Genomic DNA, 20,074 nt, shown 5'->3' on the forward strand with positions numbered 1-20,074 from the left:
GGTTATAACCGGAGGCCTTAAGATAGGTCTAAGAAATTTAAGCCCTTGTACTAGGTGCTCTCCATCTTTGAGAGCTATCAAGGTATTTTTACCTAGTGCTTGGGTCAGGAGTTCCATGTTTCCGTTCACCACGGGAATTCAATAAGTCAGGACCTTTCACCCCTGGCTGGTGGACGGAACATAGAGTCTCTTTTTGGTGCCGCGACCCGGGAATCTTTGATTCCCGTGATTTTTATACCTTGACCCGATCTTGTAGTGGAATTTTACCCTCATTGATGTAAAGTGAGGAACCGGCTCGCGACCAAGAAACATAGTCTCTTTTTGGTGCCGCGACCCGGGAATCTTTGATTCCCGTGATTTTTATACCTTGACCCGATCTTGTAGTGGAATTTTACCCTCATTGATGTAAAGTGAGGAACCGGCTCGCGACCAAGAAACATAGTCTCTTTTTGGTGCCGCGACCCGGGAATCTAATTTTGATTCCCACCAGTGATTTTGATTAATGAACAGGACTTATTTTAGGTGTATTTTTCCCAGTGTTTTGAAAGCTGAAACCGGCTAGCGACAAAGAAACATAGAATTTCTTTTTGGTGACGAGATTTGTGTCCACGACCTGCTCATAGACCCATTGATGAAAAGAGAAAAACCAAATCGTGCTAAGGAAGCATTTAGTACTTGTTTTTGATGCTACGACCCAATTCTTTAATTTCCGTGAATAATTACTGATTTGCAAACAGGTCGTTTTTGTTGGGTTCTGTTTTACCCGATTGATTTTGAAAGCCAATCGACGGCTTGTGCCAAGAATCAAAGCAATTCCTTTTGGTGCCGATATTCCAATCCACGACCCGGTAGGTCATATTTGGGTTTTGTGTTCCCAATTGATTTTAAAAGGACAGTAAACGGCTCGTGCTAAAGAAGCGTACAGTACTTCTTGTTAGTGCTGCGATTAATTCAGAGTCCCAAAGTCAGGACCTTTCACCCCTGGCTGGTGGACGGAACAAGCTGTACCGCATGAGCATGTTTTCAGGTCAGCTGACGCTGGTGGAAAAGGGACAAAGATATTTCGTGAAATCTTGCTTCAGGCAAGTTGAATTATTCTCATGAAACGTTTTTTATTCCGCTTTAATCTTAATTTCTTTTGAATCTTACAAATATAGAGGTAGAAAGAGCGGTAGAATAATAAAAACATGCTTTTTGGGACATAATATACGTAACTTGTCAAAAAAGATTCAGACATTAGTAGACCAAATCACGTACTCTATTGATTGCCCTTATTTAGGAACGCATGTCGAAAGTGTAAGAAAAATTTATCCGAAATTGCAACGCAATGATGAGGCATTCGGAATTTCGTTTCAATCTCCCAAAAATGTGCTTGAATGTGGGCAACATGATTGCACCTTTAAGTAATCAAGGTCATTCCGACACCTTTGGAGGTCAGCCTCAACCCGGGCTTGTTCACTGCTTTTCATTTAAGTGTTTCCACCACATGGATGAAAACTTTAACTTGAGCCCCATTTTAACCCCTTCAAAATTTGGTTCTTAAAAATGTGGTTGGACAACTTACTCAAACCTGTTTTATGAAGCATGCTAGTCGAGAGTAAATGCTTGACAAGGAGTTGTATTAGTTGTTTCTACTCTGAATTTGGACGATTCGTCAACGATTCAAATTTGTACCAAAGTTGTCCTAAGTAGCTTGACTGCAAATGAAACCTTTTTTCCACCAGCGACAGCTGAGACGAAAACACGCGATCACAGCGCCTTTGATCGATCTACATGTGAAGTTATCTATGCCCCCAATTCATCCAACTTGTGGAATATGGATGGCCATGTGGAAATGTATTCTTTAATTACATATGTGGCATAAGCCTAAGCAGTCAACATTTTAATTGTGATTTTCACTTTGATTTATAATATTGATGATAATGTGTTTTTAATGTTCAATTCCAATTCTGTTTGAAATGCATGAAAATCAAGCACAGGGAAATTAGCCATGGTTCTTGGCATTTCAATTTAGCGGCGAATTAGAAGGTCAATTCTTGCCGTCTAGTTCATGTCTTGTTTAGCCAACGGATTGGTGCATGATTTGGTCGCGACCAAATTTAGACATTATTCAAAGAACGCAAAACTGGGGTCGTTGACTAATTAGTGGACTAATTCATGTGTCAATTGAGTTAGAAGTGGTTCAAAGAACCGGCCTCAGTATGTTTCTACATTCGTTTTATCTTCAACGTGTTGGGTAAAACCATATTCATACTGAAAGTCCTCAAATAAGTACGATAAGAGTTTGAAATTTGAGACAACTCTAGACTGAGATGCCTCAAGGCATCTTCGATTTTATTTGCAGGGCACAATAGGGGTCGGTAGAGGCCTGCTAAGTTGAAGTGTATACATTCTTAATGTCACATGCAATACATTCGATATCACCATTGCTGTAGGATGAATAGGACGCAGCATAGTTATCTTGAAAGTAGAGGCACACCCCAGCATGGCATAGCTAAGGTTTGAGAATCTTGGCCGGTCACAGTGAATCACTGAATATCTTTTCATTTCTACTTCAGCGTCAAGGACGGCTGGAGTCAACCATGTCTCCGTTAGGCAATGAAGGCCAAGTTGCTACTCAGAGCTGTCTCATAGAGAAGTGTTCGCGTGGACTGTACTTTTTCCCCTTCTAATCTCGTCTCTGCTTCCCGTACCCACCTCCCGACCAAAGATCGCAATCACTCACTTGTCGTCATTTACATTGTTGCTTTATTTCTTTTTAAAAATTAAGCTTGGTAATAAAAATAAGTGTCGAAAATAATAATAATAATAATCCTTATTGTGACCCTTTGCATTGTCATGGCGTAAAAATATCTATAAAAGAAAATATGATTTATATACATTAAACAGAGGTTGGTTGTTAAAACAAGAAAAATGTCAAGGTAAAAACAATAAAATAGTCGTCTAGAAAGTGATATCACAATGAGTATGACTAGAATTGGTTCAATGTATTTGGGAAAAGGGGAATCACAGACAGTACAAACACAGGTAAAGGTAAATGATTGAATTCTTGGTTATTGCAGAGTAGAGGATGGGCCAGATTGAAGAGATCTTTTGTCAGCTCCCGTCGTTGATAGCATTAGGCCGGGAGCCGGACAAAGGTGCGTGACCGCCAATATTCTGAGGGGATGTCGGGCCAAGGACAATAAGGTGTTAGCAAGTCCTTGACCGGGAAGGAAAACTTGTGTCCGGACATCACCTCCAGACAGGTCAGGTTCCCAACACAGTTGGACAATAACCTTGCCAGCCCGATGGTGAGGGGCTCGGTTTCGCATAGAAAATGCGTCCATGCATTCTTGGCATATTGAGGCACACAGAGGTATCGCTTGAGGAACTTGGTGAAGATGGCATTGGTGGATTTGAGGGCGGCGAAGGGGAAGATTCTTGATAGGAAGTCTATTGCAAATGTATCCCATCCTGGCCCTGGCTTTGACCATTGATGATTTGAGATGGTTGGTGAAGGAGAGTTGAGTTGAGAATGTGAAACCGACATATTCAAAATTATTGTTATTGACTATTGTTAATATGGAAGGAGGTGGGAGGCAGACGACCTTTATGGAAAACCATTGCCTTTGTATTGATGGTGTTGTCTTGATGGCCGTTCTCTTGGCAATAACTGAGGAGGGCATTGATGGCATTTTGCAATTCCACGGCTGAATTAGCCAAGAGAACCAGGTCCTCTGCATATTGAAGATATTGAACCGAAAAATGGTTGATTGTGGGGCCTTGGTGTGTGAGGGCTTTGGGCAGGTCGGATACATAAAGATTGAAAAGAATTGGCAATAGTGGATCCCCCTGCGGAAGACCAGTGGAAGTGAAGTAGCAGGGGGATAGGTCCTCACCAGAATGAATGGAGCATTTGAGTTCCGCATAGATGATGGACAGCAGGACACATATTGAAAGCGGAACTCCCCACAGTTGGAGTTTGAGGAATAACCGCGTTCGGTCCACCCTATCAAATGCTTTGGAGAAATCCACAAAGCATCCATACACTCTCCTCTAATTGCTGATGTTTGAGTGCACAATTTCATACAGGAGAGTAGCCGCCGTGGTGGTTGAGCGGCTTCTCCGGAAACCAAATTGGCGCTCTGGGAGGAGATTCCTATGCTTGGCCAATCCGGAAAAGTGGGCAGCTAGTAGGGTGGACATCATCTTCAAGAAGGGGTCTTCCAGGGCAATGGTCCGATGGTTGTTTGGAATGTCCCCGGGCTCCTTCTTATGGATGAAGATGATGGCTGACTCATTGGGTCCGGAGAAGTGAAAGTTGGAAAGGGGAGACCCCAGATGTGGAGAGGGCTGTACTCTTCATCTTCTTGAAGGCCACGTCCATCTCGGGTTCCATGAAGGGCTGCAAAAGTGGGTGGTGTTCTTCTGGGCAGCCCTGGACCTCCTCCACTACTGTTTCCGATGTTGATGCAAACAGTTCTTGACAGTGGAGGAAGAATTTGCTCACGGGAATCTCTGAGTTGGTGGCGGGCTTTTTGGCACGTTTGTACAAGCCCGCCATCCGGGACGAGGCTGATGAAGAGACCAAGTTCTCTACTTCAAACCTTTGGAGGGCTGACTCAGCACTCTTCAGAGACTTGTGATATACAATTCTTGATATCGCATATTGCTCCCAAGTCTCTGGTGTTTGGCTTGTTTTGGCACTACGCAGTTTTTGGAGCATTTGACCCCTCAGCTCTTGATGGTAGGCGCTGAACCACGGGGTCTTGAGTCCTCCTCTCCTCCTCTGCAAGGAGGAGGACTCTTTAAATACTAGCGAAATGCCTTGGGCCACTGCAGCTGGATTGCTCACAACCCAGGTGTTGATGGATAGCTGCAGGGCCTCAAGTTGAGCCGCGCACTTCTGTACATTGACCGCGCACCTCCCATTTCAAGTCACGCCCAGATGATGGAAATTTCTGGGCACTTGAAGGTGACTGAAATCAGGAGGTGATCAGAAACGGCCAATGGGTGGACGAAACTGGCTGGAGATGGAATATTTTCTGATATGAAAATGTGGTGGAGTACAAAAGTGCTCCTGGAGTAGGTGCGTGTTGGGACTCCCAGGTCGGAGTGCAGAGTGATTCTCCATTGGTGCAGGATCAAGGCGAGCTTGGAGAATTCATTACAGTCAGGACGGATGTTGAAGTCACCACCAATGATGACTTTCTCCGCATTCTTCACCTTCTGAAGGTAAGATGTGAGGTCCGAGATGCTATCATCATAGTCCGTGGTTGGCTAATAGTAGACGCCAATGAAGGTGAAGCCTTGGGCATCCACGGCTATGTGATTGGGAGAGGATGAGAGAAGGGTGGCTCAAAGCGTTTGGTAATATAGAGCTCCAACCCATCGCTAGCCCTACCATGCTCAATGGGCTTCCTGGCATGAACTACAAAGCTCTGTTTGCCAGGAAAGCAACTCTCGTATTTCTCCTCGGTGACCCACGTCTCAGATAAGAAGGTGAAGGCGTGTCCTCGGATCTTGTTGAGACACCATTCCGCACCAGCCACTCGCAGCATGTTCGCCCGTCCATGACAGTTGAGAAAGCAGGCCGACACTGGTTGATGCCCTCCTCTCCGCTTGTTGATCCGCTGTTGCCGCCGATGCTGGTTCCTCGCGATACCGAGTTGTTCAATCCGACCTAGAAAAGAGAGATCACTAGCATTGAGGGTGGGAAAGGGAAGGGATGATTGGGAAGAGGAAGAGGATTGGAGGGCTAGAAGCTCACGTCTTGAAAAAGACGTGGGCCGGGGAATATGGGCAGAGGAAGGATTGGAAGGTGCATTGAACGGGGCATATCACAGATTCATGGGGGCCACTGTTCGTGGGCGTGGCCCCGCTCACTGGTATCACAGTTGGTACTATTTCATCGACTTTGATCAAACAAAAACAAGATTCTTGTCGGAGGAGTAAAAAAATCACGTCCGCTATTCGAGGCTTCAACTTACAATATGAAATAAGTTGGAAGAAGTCCCTGCCCGAACCAACAGATCTCTTCCACATGTGCGTTTTGTTTGGGATCTCGTCTCACTCACTCAATGGTTGCCGGGCCTTTTTCTTATGTGTCCTTTTTGCTCGTCCCGGGTTCATATCGGAGCACGAGTTACTAGTTCGGGTTGGTCATGAGAGCAAACTCTCAGCTCTATTGCACATACACTCTAAATCTCGGTTTTTCTTCCCTCAGAAGCTTCACATTCGTTGAAATATTTTGAGAGTGTAAACAACGGATATTACAATAAAGCCCTCTAATAGTCGAATTTGTATTATCTCTAGTTGGAGGGGCAAGTACTGGAGAGGATTGTGTTTAGTAAGCTAGGCTTCTTAACCTCTCCCCGAAAGTCAGCACAAGCTCCTCCATCATTTGATCTGTGGCCGACAGTCGACATGTACATGTACTCGTACATATACCCTTATTGCCTATTCCATACATTTATTTTGTATTTTGTCAGTGTAAGTTCCTTATCAATTAATAAAATTATTCTTGTTGATATTTTTATCGTTGCGTGTGTTGTGCCAGTTTTGCGCAATATTTAACTTGAATTAGAAAAACAATTTGATTGTCTTTGAAACTGGCAATAAAGTTTAGTTTTTTGCGATGATTTGAACATGATTTAGGTCACAGAATTGATATGACCTATGGAAATTGTGAAAGAGATCACCACGTACATTGCATGGCCAATTGTTAATCAGTAAAAGATGGTATTCCTTCTTTTTTTGCCACTGTCGCACGATCTGGAGCCGGTGTCTCGGGCTTAAAGGGAGAAAAAAAATATTCTGCCTAGCCAGAATGTTGTCGATATTATCGGAATGATGTTCGGAGCTTCGTTACGTGGAAGATTTTGGAATAAGCAGAGTTGGAGCCCATTGGAACCTTCACCCAGTTTAATCAAGGAAGTCGGAAGACTTGAGTAGGGTTTCCAGGGGTTTGGGTGAGGTAATGGGTGACTGCGTTGATGACGCCATCTTGATTCAACGAAAAAACAAAACCTTCTTGTTGACGAAAGTGCCTTCATCAAATCCGTACCGTTACAAGCGTGTCAGTTAAAATAGTGTCCTAATGTCAACATTTGTTTTTGTTTGTCTCGTCCTTTACAGCCTTTTGAAATAGTAAAAAAATGGGGAGGCTTTGGAAATATTTGAAACTTAATTACATTGACATGAAAATATAATATAGAATGACATATCTGGCCAAATACAGTTTTTAGCCAAGCATTTCGTATTGGAAAATATATTTGGCAAATGGGGCCAATTTTACTTTGTACTTTTACAGCATTTATAGCTATTTCCATGATTTCGTTTGCATTTTCATTTTTCTTTTTCACAACCATATTTTTTAAACATTTTTCGTCTTTCTGAATCTATAAGAAATTGCACCCAAGGCGGTAATTTTGCGAGGGCTTGTTATGAAAACATATTTTATTGCCTTCCAAAAAGCTGGCAGAGTTAACAAATTTGTCTCCATTTGGGCACTTCAAAAACTTACAAAGTTTTTCAGGCTTTCCTTCACACAAAACTGGAGCACTTTGATGACCGAATTCGATTGAAAATGCTACTTTTGAAATTACAGTACTCGGGCGTCTATTTGATTTGTGTTGATAAATACTCGACTGTACATGTGATTAAGGATACTAATACTACTTACTTATTACATTTTTAGGAATGTTTTCATTTAAAGAGATTAAGGCTCAGTTTTTACTTGGTCGGCAGTTCTGGCCATTGTTTCATTTTCGGGAGTACATTTTTATCCTTGGGCCTTCAACCATGCAAATGGTAGCCCGTTAGTAACATGTTCATGGGCAACACACACGCTGTAGGTGTATTTGTCCTTTCGTTTCCACTTGAGTCCTAGGAAGAGACAAGTTTTCAAGATTACCTGAAGGAATTTTGCCGCATTCGTTTTTCCGTCTTCAGTCTCTAATCCAAGTCAGGCCAAGAAAAAAGACTTTCAATTAAGGTAATGACATACCTCGAGTTCCAGTTTTGGCACCTTCGCAATACGTACGTATTGCATGTACCCACCGACAATCAAACAAATACAAATACAAAATCTGCCCTCTCCAAATATGGCAAGTGAGCCAAACAATTCCAGCAGGGAGCCTGTGTTTGCCAAGAAATGTTGCACACCCATTCAATAAGCAATAAGTAAGTACATGAGAATGCCTGAATGAGTATGGAACTATTGAAAAATCTAAAAGAAGAAAATCCCGTTGCCTGGAAGCTAAGGAAACTTTGTGCATTCAACCCTTCCTTTGAAGAAAAAACTTGACACAACATCCGGTGTGTTTTACCGTTCCACGTTTGCCGAGACCGCATTTGGGCACAGACTTGCTCGTGCGCACGTAAGTCAGTCGCTAGACCTTCACACACAGCAGATAGAGTCCCGAATGGTCAATACCAAAGAAAACTTGTCGTCTTTTGTACTGTTTCAGTCGCACAGCGAAGGTCGTCCTTCCTTCATTTTGTTTCCTCAAGAGGCACTCCGCATTTTAGCCGTTTCACTCAAGAAGCTCGGAACGAAGTGGACCTCGTCAGCAATTGTCCAAGTATGAATTCCTCCCGGCCTTGTTGAGTTAATCAATACTAAGCTAGAGATTTGCCCAGTGGCCCAATGGGGTGGATTTTTCTTCACCAACGATTAACTGCAATGGCATGTTAGCTGGACATCCTCAATCATGAGAGCGACAAAAAAGACCACCAACGCCAACCTGGCTATGTGGTAACATTCCGGTGAAGGGAGGGGATTGGTCGCCTCCAGTTACTCTCTCGAGTCAGATCACTCACCTAGGCCTTGCTAGAATTGTTTGTAGTCACTAAAAAACCGTTTGGGTAGCTTTCATTCTTGTATTAAAACCAACTCTCGGGACGGACTACCATCAAAAGCTAAGTGACTACTGCAGTATGATAATAATCCTCGTGGGTTGTCCTTGTTGGTTCATGTCAAGAAATGGCCGGCCTTCCTTCCACTGCACCTCCCATTTCTCGTGTTCCTCACGCTTCTCATCTTTGGACCAGTCTCCCTCTTCACACTGAAGGCCACGCATGCTCAGGATCTAATTGTCGTCATACCGAGCTAAAACCGGTGATGGGAGTAGTTTTCGACAATCAGTGACGGTCACCGGGGAGACATCAAATCATTCTGATTATGTGCGAGAAAGTCTGGAGCGACATGGCCAAAGTCTGAAAAACCAGGATCTCATTGCCAATTTAGTACGTGGATATGAGTCCTAGTAAGAGGGTCCATTTGGTTCCTCTTGTGTTTTCACCCCTTCGATGCCGGTCAAGGCCAAGAACACGTCGGATCCCAAGACCACGGCATTGGCCTATATGGGCATTGCCATCGGCAGCAAGAACTTAAAGACCTTGAAACGAGAAGAGATTGACGAAGCCTTCACGTCACAGTTCATCGCAGCCGTCACGATGTAAGTAAGCAATTCCACATGTACCGATATGTGGTAGTTAGATCCACCCAATAGCACCACGCTATTCAGACACGAAATTGCGAAGGCGATAAGCGAGTGCACCGAGTGTGTGAGACGCCGTGATAATGGGTGCGATTACGCCTAGTTCACGATTGGAACCGTTTCTCTTTTTTCTAGGCAGGAATGTGCCTTGCCATTCATCACGAAAATGGGATCGAAGAGGCAATATCAGCGTGTTCTTCATGAGAGCTATCAATTCCTGGTGAAATATGTGGGAGACCAGCAAGCCATGGAAAATCCAAAGAAGAAGGCAAAATAATGAAGTACGGTGCATGTATGCCCCACACCCCATGCCCCAATGAGGTGGCATATGAGCATCACAATCCCCAAATACATACATCCGATTCAATAACACTCACACTAATCATTTTCCAATCTTTACTCGAATCGATTTGGTTGGAATGAAACCACTTAGTCAGCAATGGAGAACATCACGCAGCCGTTTAATGACGAGCAAGCAAGTACATGTCATAACATATTTCAAACTAGTGTCTTGGGGCAGAGCGGGGCCTTAATGTGATGGCATAAACATAAGGTAACGGTTTCGTTAGGGCTTCAAACTTTGTATGATGATTGATGACTCTTGACAAATCGAGCGGATTACATCTGTTCTAACGAATGGCTTATGCATTGGCATTATTGATAATGGCATCGATCCTGGATGGGTCCATTAGGGACAGCCCCGCTTCTTGAAAGTCCAAACCATCCTGATCGCTCAGAACCTCGCCCATGATCGGCATGGACGACGACCGTTTTCCGTTGCGGGTCAACAAGTCGAAGTTGGAGTCTCGTTTGCCATTGCGATTGAGGAAGTCGAAATCGGATCGCTTTAAGTCAGACGCCCACGAGGATCGACCATTGCGATTCAAAAAATCGAAGTCCGACCTTTTTCCGTTTCGAGCCAGCAGGTCAAACGAATTTCCACCCAAAGATCTACCATTGCGGTTGAGGAAATCAAAGTCCGACCTCTTTCCGTTGCGATTCAAAAAATCAAAGTCTGACCTTTTTCCGTTGCGATTCAAAAAATCAAAGTCTGGCCTTTTTCCGTTGCGATTTAAGAAGTCAAAGTCCGACCTTTTCCCATTTCGGTTCAAAAAATCAAAGTCCGACCTTTTCCCATTTCGGTTCAAAAAATCAAAGTCTGACCTTTTCCCATTACGGTTCAAAAAATCAAAGTCCGATCTCTTTCCGTTTCTGTTCAAGAAATCAAATTGGGAGCGCTTTCCGTTACGGTTCAGAAAGTCAAAGTTCGTGCGGCCATTGCGGGTCAGTGATCCATTGGCAGGCCCGCTACGTTTCCTATTACGATTGAGGGAGTCAAAGTTGCCTGGCTTGTCGCAATCTCCGCCATCGGCTGGCGATTTCTTGCTTGATTCATGCTCCAGATGAGTCAAAACACCTTCAACAACTTGTTCCACGTCATTGCGGATCCAGCTTTTATCAGCGTCGGATAAACTTCTTGCGGTTCGAACCAACAAATGGCTTTGTTCGGGGACCTGAGAAGAAAAGGAAGACGTTTGGAAATCTAGTTGGTTTGCCTCCCGAAAACTTCAAGCAAGAAATTATGTTGAGACCCTTCAAACTAGATAAAAAGAGAGGTAAATTGATTCATTCGAGGATGTCATCGTCTTGAATCGATAAAACGCTTTTCAAAATGATCTTTGTCGTGACAGCTCGTCGTGCCATCGGAGATTACTTGGCAAGAAGAGAAAGCTAGAACGGAAGATCCTGAGCAGTAGCCCAAAATTGGAATCAAGAAATACCTTGCGCCGAAAATTTCTTGAAACTTACTCGAATCATTTAGTAGAGGTGAAATTACTTTAATAACATCATAAGAGACGACCAAAAAAAAGGGAATTTTGATTTTTCCTTCGCTTGAATTGAGCTTCGTTTACCAAATAAAGGTCAGTTTTGAGTTTAACCAAATGCCTGCTTCATAAGTCATAAACTATTCAAACTTAGCTAAAAGGAGGACAAAAATAGAGTGAATTAGCACCACATTTGTAGGATCTTACCAAAGTGGTGCTACCTCATTCATTTGGTGCTTTGGTGCAATTTCAAATGTCCATGACTTTTAATAAACGTTCGATTGAGCTCAAACCGCGCACCCTGTTCCCAGTTCAAAAGAGTCAATCAACTGAGGGAAAAGTTATTCGATTAATCGTTGAAAAGTTGCATTCCCCCCTTTTACAACCAGTGTCCAAAAGTGACGTCAACCTTGGGTTGGCTTAACCCATGATTTTTTTTTTCATGAGGCAAAATAAAAGATGTGCAAAATTTGTCGAGCCGATCAGTCTAAGAGGTTGTGTGAGACAAGGCAAGAATATTCTCGCCAGGTATAATGGGTTCAGAACGCAGTACCGGAAGTTATGATGACAAAACTTTCCCTTTCATTTACATATTGTTATTATGGAAAGCCAAAATGGACCTTTCAGCCCTTCCGAACGCGTCGTTTGCCTGTGTTTGGTCAAGTTCATTTACAAATATTTGTTCAAGTTCAGACGATTTTTTTTACGAAAATTTATTAGCATGAAAGACCATTGCTACTTGCAAGTTTTGGTTTGCCGGGCCTAGTGATGACTCACTTCTTGCTGTCGGTAAGGCTCCGGACGGACACTTGCACCTACCAATAAAAACGTTCAGTTTCAGAAAAAAGGTGAGTTGTGCCAAAGTTAGGCTGCTAATAGCAGACCGCTTGACCGCTTTTCCCTTTGCTTCACCCAATCCGAGTTGAGAATTTCGCTTGACTGTGAATTTATAATCCAATGGTTATGATTTAGGGGATAAGCATAACTTAAGTTCACAAACGCAAAAAAAAAATCGCAATCCAATAAAATTTGGCTTTGCTTGTGTGAATGAATTGTACATCGTTCTGTTTACCTGACATTTGTTGCTTTCAAAATAGTCTCGTTACTCCGGTACTAATTTTGCATTCACTCCATTTTTTAGTGTTTTAAAGGTTTTGAGCTTATGTTATGGGTTTAAGTATTTTTTGGGCAGCATAAATTCACAATTTGACCTGTTCTATACCTTTTTTGGCTTTTCGAGCACATTGATCTGGCCATTTCGAAGGGTAAAAAGTATATTTTGAAGACCCCTACAAATCATACTTGATAGCAGTTTCTTTTTTACCATGCCTCTCTAAACTCTTTTTGAAGTATGTCGAATCATTCCCGGGTGTGTTGAGCTTTTTTATGGGGAGGAAAGGAAACTTTGAATGATTTTCGATTTGCAAGAATATCTCGATGAACATGAAGCTGTCGTAGTTTTCAAAATTGACCCAACATATATCTTTTATTCTGATTTTTTATTCTGAAGGTCTGAGTTGCCAAATCGGCAGGTTTCTAGAATTTGGAAAAAGGTAGTGAACTTTGTGCAAATCAGATTTCGACTAGGGGTTAGAATTGGGCTTGAAAAAGAAGATCAAGAGCTATTGGAAGATATATTTCCGAATGAAGAGGGCAGAACCACCAATAATAGTCATTCTCAGCGTAGCCAGGTTTCCCAAAATGGGTGCTTATACCATTTCATATGAATATTTGCACACATTGGGTTCGTTTTTGTGAAAGAAAGCAAGGGACGACAAGAAAGGTTTAGAAACGAATTGGCCTATCATTTCAAGAAACTTGAATGCAAAGTGATTTATTTACCTCTTTTATGTGACAGAACCTTGAACACAAACACAATTTTGGTCCCTGATAGTTCCATTTTGACATCTTATTCGCTGACGCTGACTTAACGCTACTTTTTCAGATGCAATATAAAATTTGGACAGTCTGTGTACAAACCAATAAACAATTCAGCTAAAAAGCGGTCTTTGATTAGAAAATCGTACCATATTTATATTGTCTGATGTGAAATGCAAAACAAGCCCCTGGTCTGCATTTTGGTAAGTGAACTGCATCCTCTTTTGCAAACTCAAGTGATTTTTTTAAAGATTTTGGTGTCAATAAAGGCCATTTCTTATTTGCAGATTTTGGCCAAGCCAAGGACGACTTAACCATTGGACAGCGACGGGGGTGGGCGAAAATGTGTAATTTCAATGCCAATAAATAAAATGTATTTCACTTTACATGAGTTGACTCAATTATAGCCTTAGAAAGTAATGGTCAGTTTTGATCTCAATCAATCGTCTGTGTCAAAAGTTATGAGCATTTAAAACTCGGACCAGGGAGGGCGCAAATTGAATGAGCTAGCACCACGTTGGTAAGGTCTTACCAACGTGGTGCTAAGCAAGTCATTTTCTGCCCATGTCGTACTAAGTTTCAGGACCTCTTTGCTTTTGACGCAAACGTTCGATTGAGGTCAAAATTGGCGAACGCTTTCCGCGCTAACTAAAGTCCTACTTGTGTGAAGGAAAATGCATTCAGTTCGTCTGGATAAAAGTTATGTTTCCCCCACACTACCGTCTCTGTCCAGTGACTACGTCACCTCCGGACAATGACGGTAGCGGGGGAAAACCACCACAGCCATCAAATTTATTTCCTTTCAAGCGAGTTGACTCAGTTGAAGACCAAGGATTACTAAAGCCATGGACAGTAAGGCTTTGCGGGGAACTGGCCCTTCAAATCATTGGACGTTTTCCACCAGCTCAGGCCAGCCTCAAAATTAGTGGCTTGAGACTACGGCTGAAAGTGGTTAGGCAGGGTTAACGAAAGCAGTTGTTCAAGAGTGGATGTCATTCATATCATTATTCATTTGCATTTCGAAGTGGATTAAAGATGAATCTGACGAGTTTTGAGACACTTGATAGCATGTGTACATATGTGTGTCACTCTCTATCCCTCAGACCCTCTGACCAAACAATTCATTGTTCCGTACAAGGATGAGATTACAGAGAACAGTGCACAGCACATTCATCATAGATTTGGTGATTGGCTCCGTTATTGCCCCCAGTCTCAAGGGCCTTGAAATGAAGAAGTGACGGTCCAAGCAAGCAACCATAGAACTCTTACTCAAGCATTGCCGTGATGGCATGAGCTCTAGTGTGCCTTAGAGACCACCCATTCACACCTCAACCATGCATTGCATTCTTGTGACCCATCCATGAGATTTCTATAAATGTAGTACACACATCATCATTATCATCCTCAGTGTCAGGGTAGTTGTTACTTTAGTTCACATTACTGTGTTGCTGATAAAGATTCATTCTATTTCTGAAATGTTCTGCCTTTGACGAAATGGAATGCTTTTATTACGAACTCTTGCAAAGTTGGTTCACACAGCAAAATCATTTAGAGCCGCCATCCGTCCCACCGGTAAAGTGGACTAATTTTGGAATACATTGAGTAATTTGTCTGCTTTATGTTTGAATAGGCCCTGTCAGGGCCAAACTCTATCAAAAAATCCTTTCTTGTTGTATCAAGGTTTTCAAATAATATGAATTGTGAGTAGTGAATACTACGGGGGATTACATTTCTTAGAGCAGTTAGTAAAGCCAGTGCAAACCCAAAGCAAAAGTCGAAAAAAAGAATCCAAATATCTAGTTCCAAATCTATTTGTCTTGTCGCACAAAAGCATTTTGCCTCCTTACCTGTTTAATGCTCTTAGAGGATTCTTGTGCTAAGATTGCTGAGAAGCAAGGCACCAGAATGAAAGTGACTTGAAACCATGAGCCACTTCCGACGGATCTCATACTGTGAAGGGATTGTGGGATGAACTGGTGCTCAGTTTGAGGGATCCTTCACATTTTATACTGGACAAGGGGATCTTGTTAGGGGCCAAAATATGGGCCCACTTTCTTCATTTTCTTCATTTTCTCAAGAGGTGAAGTAATTACGGGCTCTAGGGCACGTCCATGCACCATCTTGGCCAAGAGTCCTTATCCCCCTCCCTTCCCCTTGACATTAGCCGGATCAAAATCTGAACAATTTTCCTTCATTCCCAGAATGTTGTAGCCCTAAAGAGAGGCAGGCAGGTCTGATATTGTTTTAATCATCATCGCAACTTAACAAACTTCTCTAGTACCTTTTTAGCCTCTGCACGAGTACATAAGTGTAGGACGTGAGGAGGAGTGCTCAAGAGATTTGGGCAGTGATGGCTTCGTGGGTTGTGCGTGGTTCCAGTACTTAGTAGGTATAATGTAAGAAGCAATCTTCGACCGGGCTTAGCTCCTCGACTCACTAATCTATCAATCCTCTCCTGCTTGCTCATCCTTTATTGGTCAGAACTAAACGACCTGAAATTCCATGACTGTAAGCACGGTTGCCTCGAGCGATAATTTGCACAAAGTTAAGATTTTCCTTTTTTTCGTTTAGAACATCCTTTAAAAACAGGGAATCAAAAGGAACAAGGTATATTTTGGTGCCACGTTTTTATCGGACTTTCAAAAATGACATAACACTTTCCAAAACACAATAATTATTAAATGGTTTGTTATTTATAATGGTCAAAAGCCATCAATTTTTTCGCACAGATTGGCTTCTTTGGGTCAGTAGTGCAAAATTTAATGTCTTCCATCTTGCAACCATATACCCAAAAATCTAAAGTAAAATTTACACCATTAAAAGGGCAAGCACATTTTTAAATGTAGTTTGAAACAATGTCATTGACCATGTCACAAACAGCAAACTTGATCTTGCATGTCTTAGTTCACCAAAATCAAACATTGCCCCTCATTATGGTAATACTTTCTTAAGCAAATATGAGTTTTAACCAAGTGTGGCCACAAACGAGGCATTGCTTCTCTGTCAGGTCAGGGAACATTCTACATTTAAGACAGCTCTCCAAGGAAGCGCAATATTGAGGATTATTAAAGTCTTGCTGCTCTGACGAATTGAGATGTTCAAATACAGGCTTGCCAGCATCCATAACCATATTGGTACTCCGTCCTATAAGGTTATTGTTAACGAGCAGTCTGCTTCAATCCTAAAAACAAGCAAAAAAGCGTTTACTAGACAAGTCTTGCCTCATAATATCTTGAAAAAACTTGATGATTTGATGAACCTCTAAGTTACGAGAGAATATGAAATAAAGAGATGTACATTGCAGACTAGCATTGACTTTGAGATATCTAATGTTTAGTTCTTAAAACGCTTCAGATCCTAACCCCTTGGCCTTGGAGAAGTCATATCTAGAGAATAAGAGGCAATAATTAGAATAAAGATTACGGCATTTCTACGAATCTGATTTGACCTCAAAATTGATTAGAGGTCCAAAGAAGGTACGAAAGGTTTCCAATAATGTACGTTTTCATAAGGATCCATGAGCTTTTTCCCAGCCGAGGTTTTATGGTCGATTCTAGTGACCGTAGAAGCTTAAAATGTGTTTTGGGAGTAACCTTCAAACCTTCGAGAATCCGTGCTAGTTTGAATAATGAAGTCCAACTCAAATCTTTTTCGAGCTCCTCATTGAGCAATCCAGTATTCGTTGTCAGACTTGGACAAGTTTTTGATCAAAATTCCTATTCCACCCTACATTCAAGGGCCACTTACTCTAATTTGTTGGTGGATCCGATTTTTTATCAACTAAAAGCTAAAAAGAAAAGATTTACAACTCCTTCATCTTAAACTGCTGGGGAGTTACTCAATCCTGTCAACCCTCTATCTCCTCTCCATGTTGGTGCCATGATGCATGTTCAAAACCCATTGGAAAATCTTGGTCTGCCTTTGGCGCTATTGTTAACTCGGTGAACACTTCTGGTCGCTCATTTATGATTGCTTTAACCACCGGAGAGTTCGGCCGCAATTGCCACCACCTTCGACAAATGACAACCCCACTCAAAAAATGTGATATCACCAAGGCCATTCCCGGTGTAACATCCAATCTTTCCCGCAGCAACAAACGCCTTTGTATTCGCCTTCAATGACTACTATAAGGAGGAGGTGAAGTATTCTTTAAAGATCCATATCTCAGGACAAGAGCTGTCCAAATAATGCCAATACTTTTGGCCAAAAACGCAATTAAGAATGCAACGAAGGGCCAAAAATTGCAAAGCAAAATGGAAAAAACTGCAGATAGTTCTAGTTCAATTTACGGTTTTTAAAATTTTTGGTTTTCTGTCTTTTGGTCAGCTGACGCCTTGAATGGCGGACGTGCTTTTTTACTTCTCCGACTTGAATACTAGTTTTTAGTGGTTTTAATTTGATTTGATGATGTAGTACCGCCTGTGATACCAGTAAGTGGGGCCAAGCCCACGAACAGTGACCCCCCATGATTCTGTGATGTGTTCCATGCAGTGCACCTCCCCTTCCAATCCTTCCTCTTCACATATTCCACATATTTCCACGTCTTTTTCAAGACGTGAGCTTTTAGCCCTCCAGCCCTCTTCCTCTTCCCAATCATCCCTTCCCTTTTCCCCCCCTCAATGGCCATAGTGATCTCTGTTTTCTACGTCGGATTGAACAACTCGGTATCGCAGGGAACCAGCATTGGCGGCAACAGCGGATCAACAAGCGGAGAGGAGGGAATCAAGTGGTGTCGTCCAGGCTGACCAGGTAGCATTTTTCGATGCTAATTTTTGGAAATTAGCATTAATTCAAAGCCGCTAGCATTGCAATTTTTTTATTAGCATTGTTCTGTTTTTTAGCACCAAACTAGCATTATTTGCATAGTCCAAACATTGTGAGATCTTGTCTAGCATTTTAGCATTTTTCTAGCATTATTTCACTTCATCATTTCAAAACATGACCAAAAGGGAAGAAAAGCAAAAGAAAAAAAGAAAGTGAACTACATTTGGCGGTGTTAACAATGTTCTTTTCATAGGATCCCTTTCCCGTTGAATGAAATTGATACGCTGTAGCCAAAAAAGCTAATTCCACTGTTTACTTTACATGAAGGATGCAAAATGATTTATTCTATATGCTTCTCAATTCAAAATGAGATTTAGCCTAATTTTTGTTTGTAAACAGATTTTTGGCCCACCAAAAGATTTTGGGTTGGCTAACACAAATTAAACAATTGATTAAAATGGTCAGTGAGTGTTTAATGAAGAAGTACCATTCATTAAGTAAATGTAAGTATGGGTTAATTTCACTATAAAATTCACAAAACCATACATGTTTTGGTTAATGACATTGTTCTCACGAAAAGTATTCCCCCCCACATTTGAGGTAAACCAAATCACAAGATTCACAAATAGCAAAAAAATTCAAAATAGGAGAGATGGACAATAATTGAGCTCTATGGATAAAGAAACTTATTGCAGCTCTTCCGCTTTGAAGCATGATGCACGATCAAAAAACATCTTATCTAATTTTTTGATCTAATCTCGCCCAAGATGAACATTTTTTGCCGATAAGATCAATTTTAATTGTGTGAAAAAACCTTGTTCAAATCCTGAAAATACATTTTTGCTCAAATAAAACTTGTCACTTTTTGGTGTCCCCTTCTAAGTCTCAGGGTTCAAAATTAGGAGAATATCATAAACGCAACTGAATCAATTTTCACTGCCAGGTTTTTCTTTAGATTTTTGCTTTTTTCAAATGCTTTTTTTTTCTAAAAGTATAATCTTCAAGATGTCGCCTGAACATATCCTGTCAAAGAGTGCCAAATATAATTGAATTGTGAAACTGAAGTTCTTTATGAGCACCATAAATACTTTGCTTTTCTTATAAAAGAGTAGCATTTTTCTAGCATTTTCGAATTCTAATTAGCATTTTTTTAGCATTGATTTTGCACGACCTAGCATTGCTGGCCGAAAAAAACCTGGCCAGCCTGGTGTCGTCCTGTTTCCTGAACTGTCTTTGACGGGCGAACATGCTGTGAGTGGCTGGAGCTGAATGGGGTCTTGACAAGATCCGAGAACCGCCCTTCACCTTCTTATCTGAGATGTGGGTCAGTAAGGAGAAACACGAGAGTTGCTTTCCTGGCAAACAGAGCTTCGTGGTCCATGCCAGGAAGCCCGTTGGGCGTGGTAGGGCTACCGGTGGGCTGGCACTTTATATTAACAAACGTATTGAGCACACCCTTCTCTCATCCTCTCCTCATCACATTGCCGTGGACGCCCAAGGCTTCACCATCATTGGCGTTTACTATCAGCCAAACACGGACTATGATGATCTTGCCTCGGACCTCATGTCCATCCTTCAGAAGGTGAAGAATCCGGAGAAAATCACTGGTGGAACTTCAACATCTGCTGCGAATTGAGTGATTTCTCCGAGCTCGCCCAGATCCTGAGCCAATGGAGAATCACTTTGCGCTCCGACACCTAATCCGTGGGCGCTTTTGAACTAGACCACATTTTCAAATCAGAAAATATTCTATCTCCGGTCAGTTTTGTCCATCCGCTAGCCGTTTCTGATTACATCCCGATTTCTGTCACCCCCAAGATGCCCAAAAAATTCCATAATCTGGGCGTGACACGAATTGGGAGATGCGTGGTCAATGTACAAACTCAACTTGAGGCCCTGCAGCTATCCATCAACACCAGGGTTGTGAGCAATTCAGCCGCGGTGGCCCAAGGCATTTTGCAAACATTCGAAGAGTCCACCTCAGTGCAAAGGAAGAGAGGAGGACTCAAGACCCCATGGTTCAGCCCCTACCCCCAAGCAGAAGGGTCAAATGCTCCAAAATCTGCATAGTGCCAAAACGAGCCAAACACCGACGACTTGGGAGTAATATGCCAAATCAAG

At 42.1% G+C, this 20,074-nt stretch overlaps 2 protein-coding genes across 4 annotated transcripts in view; one reads left to right on the top strand and one right to left on the bottom strand.

Moving 5' to 3' along the window:
• Positions 1-8,818: 8,818 nt before the first annotated feature.
• Positions 8,819-10,404, top strand: LOC131884532 (uncharacterized). Its single transcript, XM_059232352.1, has 2 exons — positions 8,819-9,443; positions 9,621-10,404. The coding sequence occupies exons 1-2, from the start codon at positions 9,295-9,297 to the stop codon at positions 9,760-9,762; spliced, it is 291 nt and encodes a 96-aa protein (XP_059088335.1). The 5' UTR covers positions 8,819-9,294; the 3' UTR covers positions 9,763-10,404.
• LOC131884530 (uncharacterized) overlaps positions 9,926-20,074 on the bottom strand; it is a 27,539-nt gene continuing 17,390 nt past the window's right edge. For 2 of the 3 annotated variants that reach the window (XM_059232348.1, XM_059232349.1), the window contains one exon: positions 9,926-10,999. In XM_059232348.1, the coding sequence (XP_059088331.1) occupies positions 10,127-10,999 (873 nt within the window). In that variant the 3' untranslated portion in view covers positions 9,926-10,126. Of the gene's footprint in view, positions 11,000-15,036; positions 15,252-20,074 lie in introns of those variants that run through there. The other variant, XM_059232346.1, reaches the window with a different exon arrangement.

The sequence above is a fragment of the Tigriopus californicus genome, chromosome 8 (genome assembly GCF_007210705.1).
Source record: "Tigriopus californicus strain San Diego chromosome 8, Tcal_SD_v2.1, whole genome shotgun sequence".
Taxonomy (NCBI): Eukaryota; Metazoa; Arthropoda; class Copepoda; order Harpacticoida; family Harpacticidae; genus Tigriopus; species Tigriopus californicus.

What these genes read in the sequence shown, in the direction of transcription:
- LOC131884532 (XM_059232352.1), top strand. Translation starts at nt 9,295, where the DNA reads ATGCCGGTCAAGGCCAAGAACACGTCGGATCCCAAGACCACGGCATTG. An exon ending in TTCATCGCAGCCGTCACGAT is followed by an intron (nt 9,444 to 9,620) that starts GTAAGTAAGCAA and finishes TCTTTTTTCTAG; the next exon opens with GCAGGAATGTGCCTTGCCAT.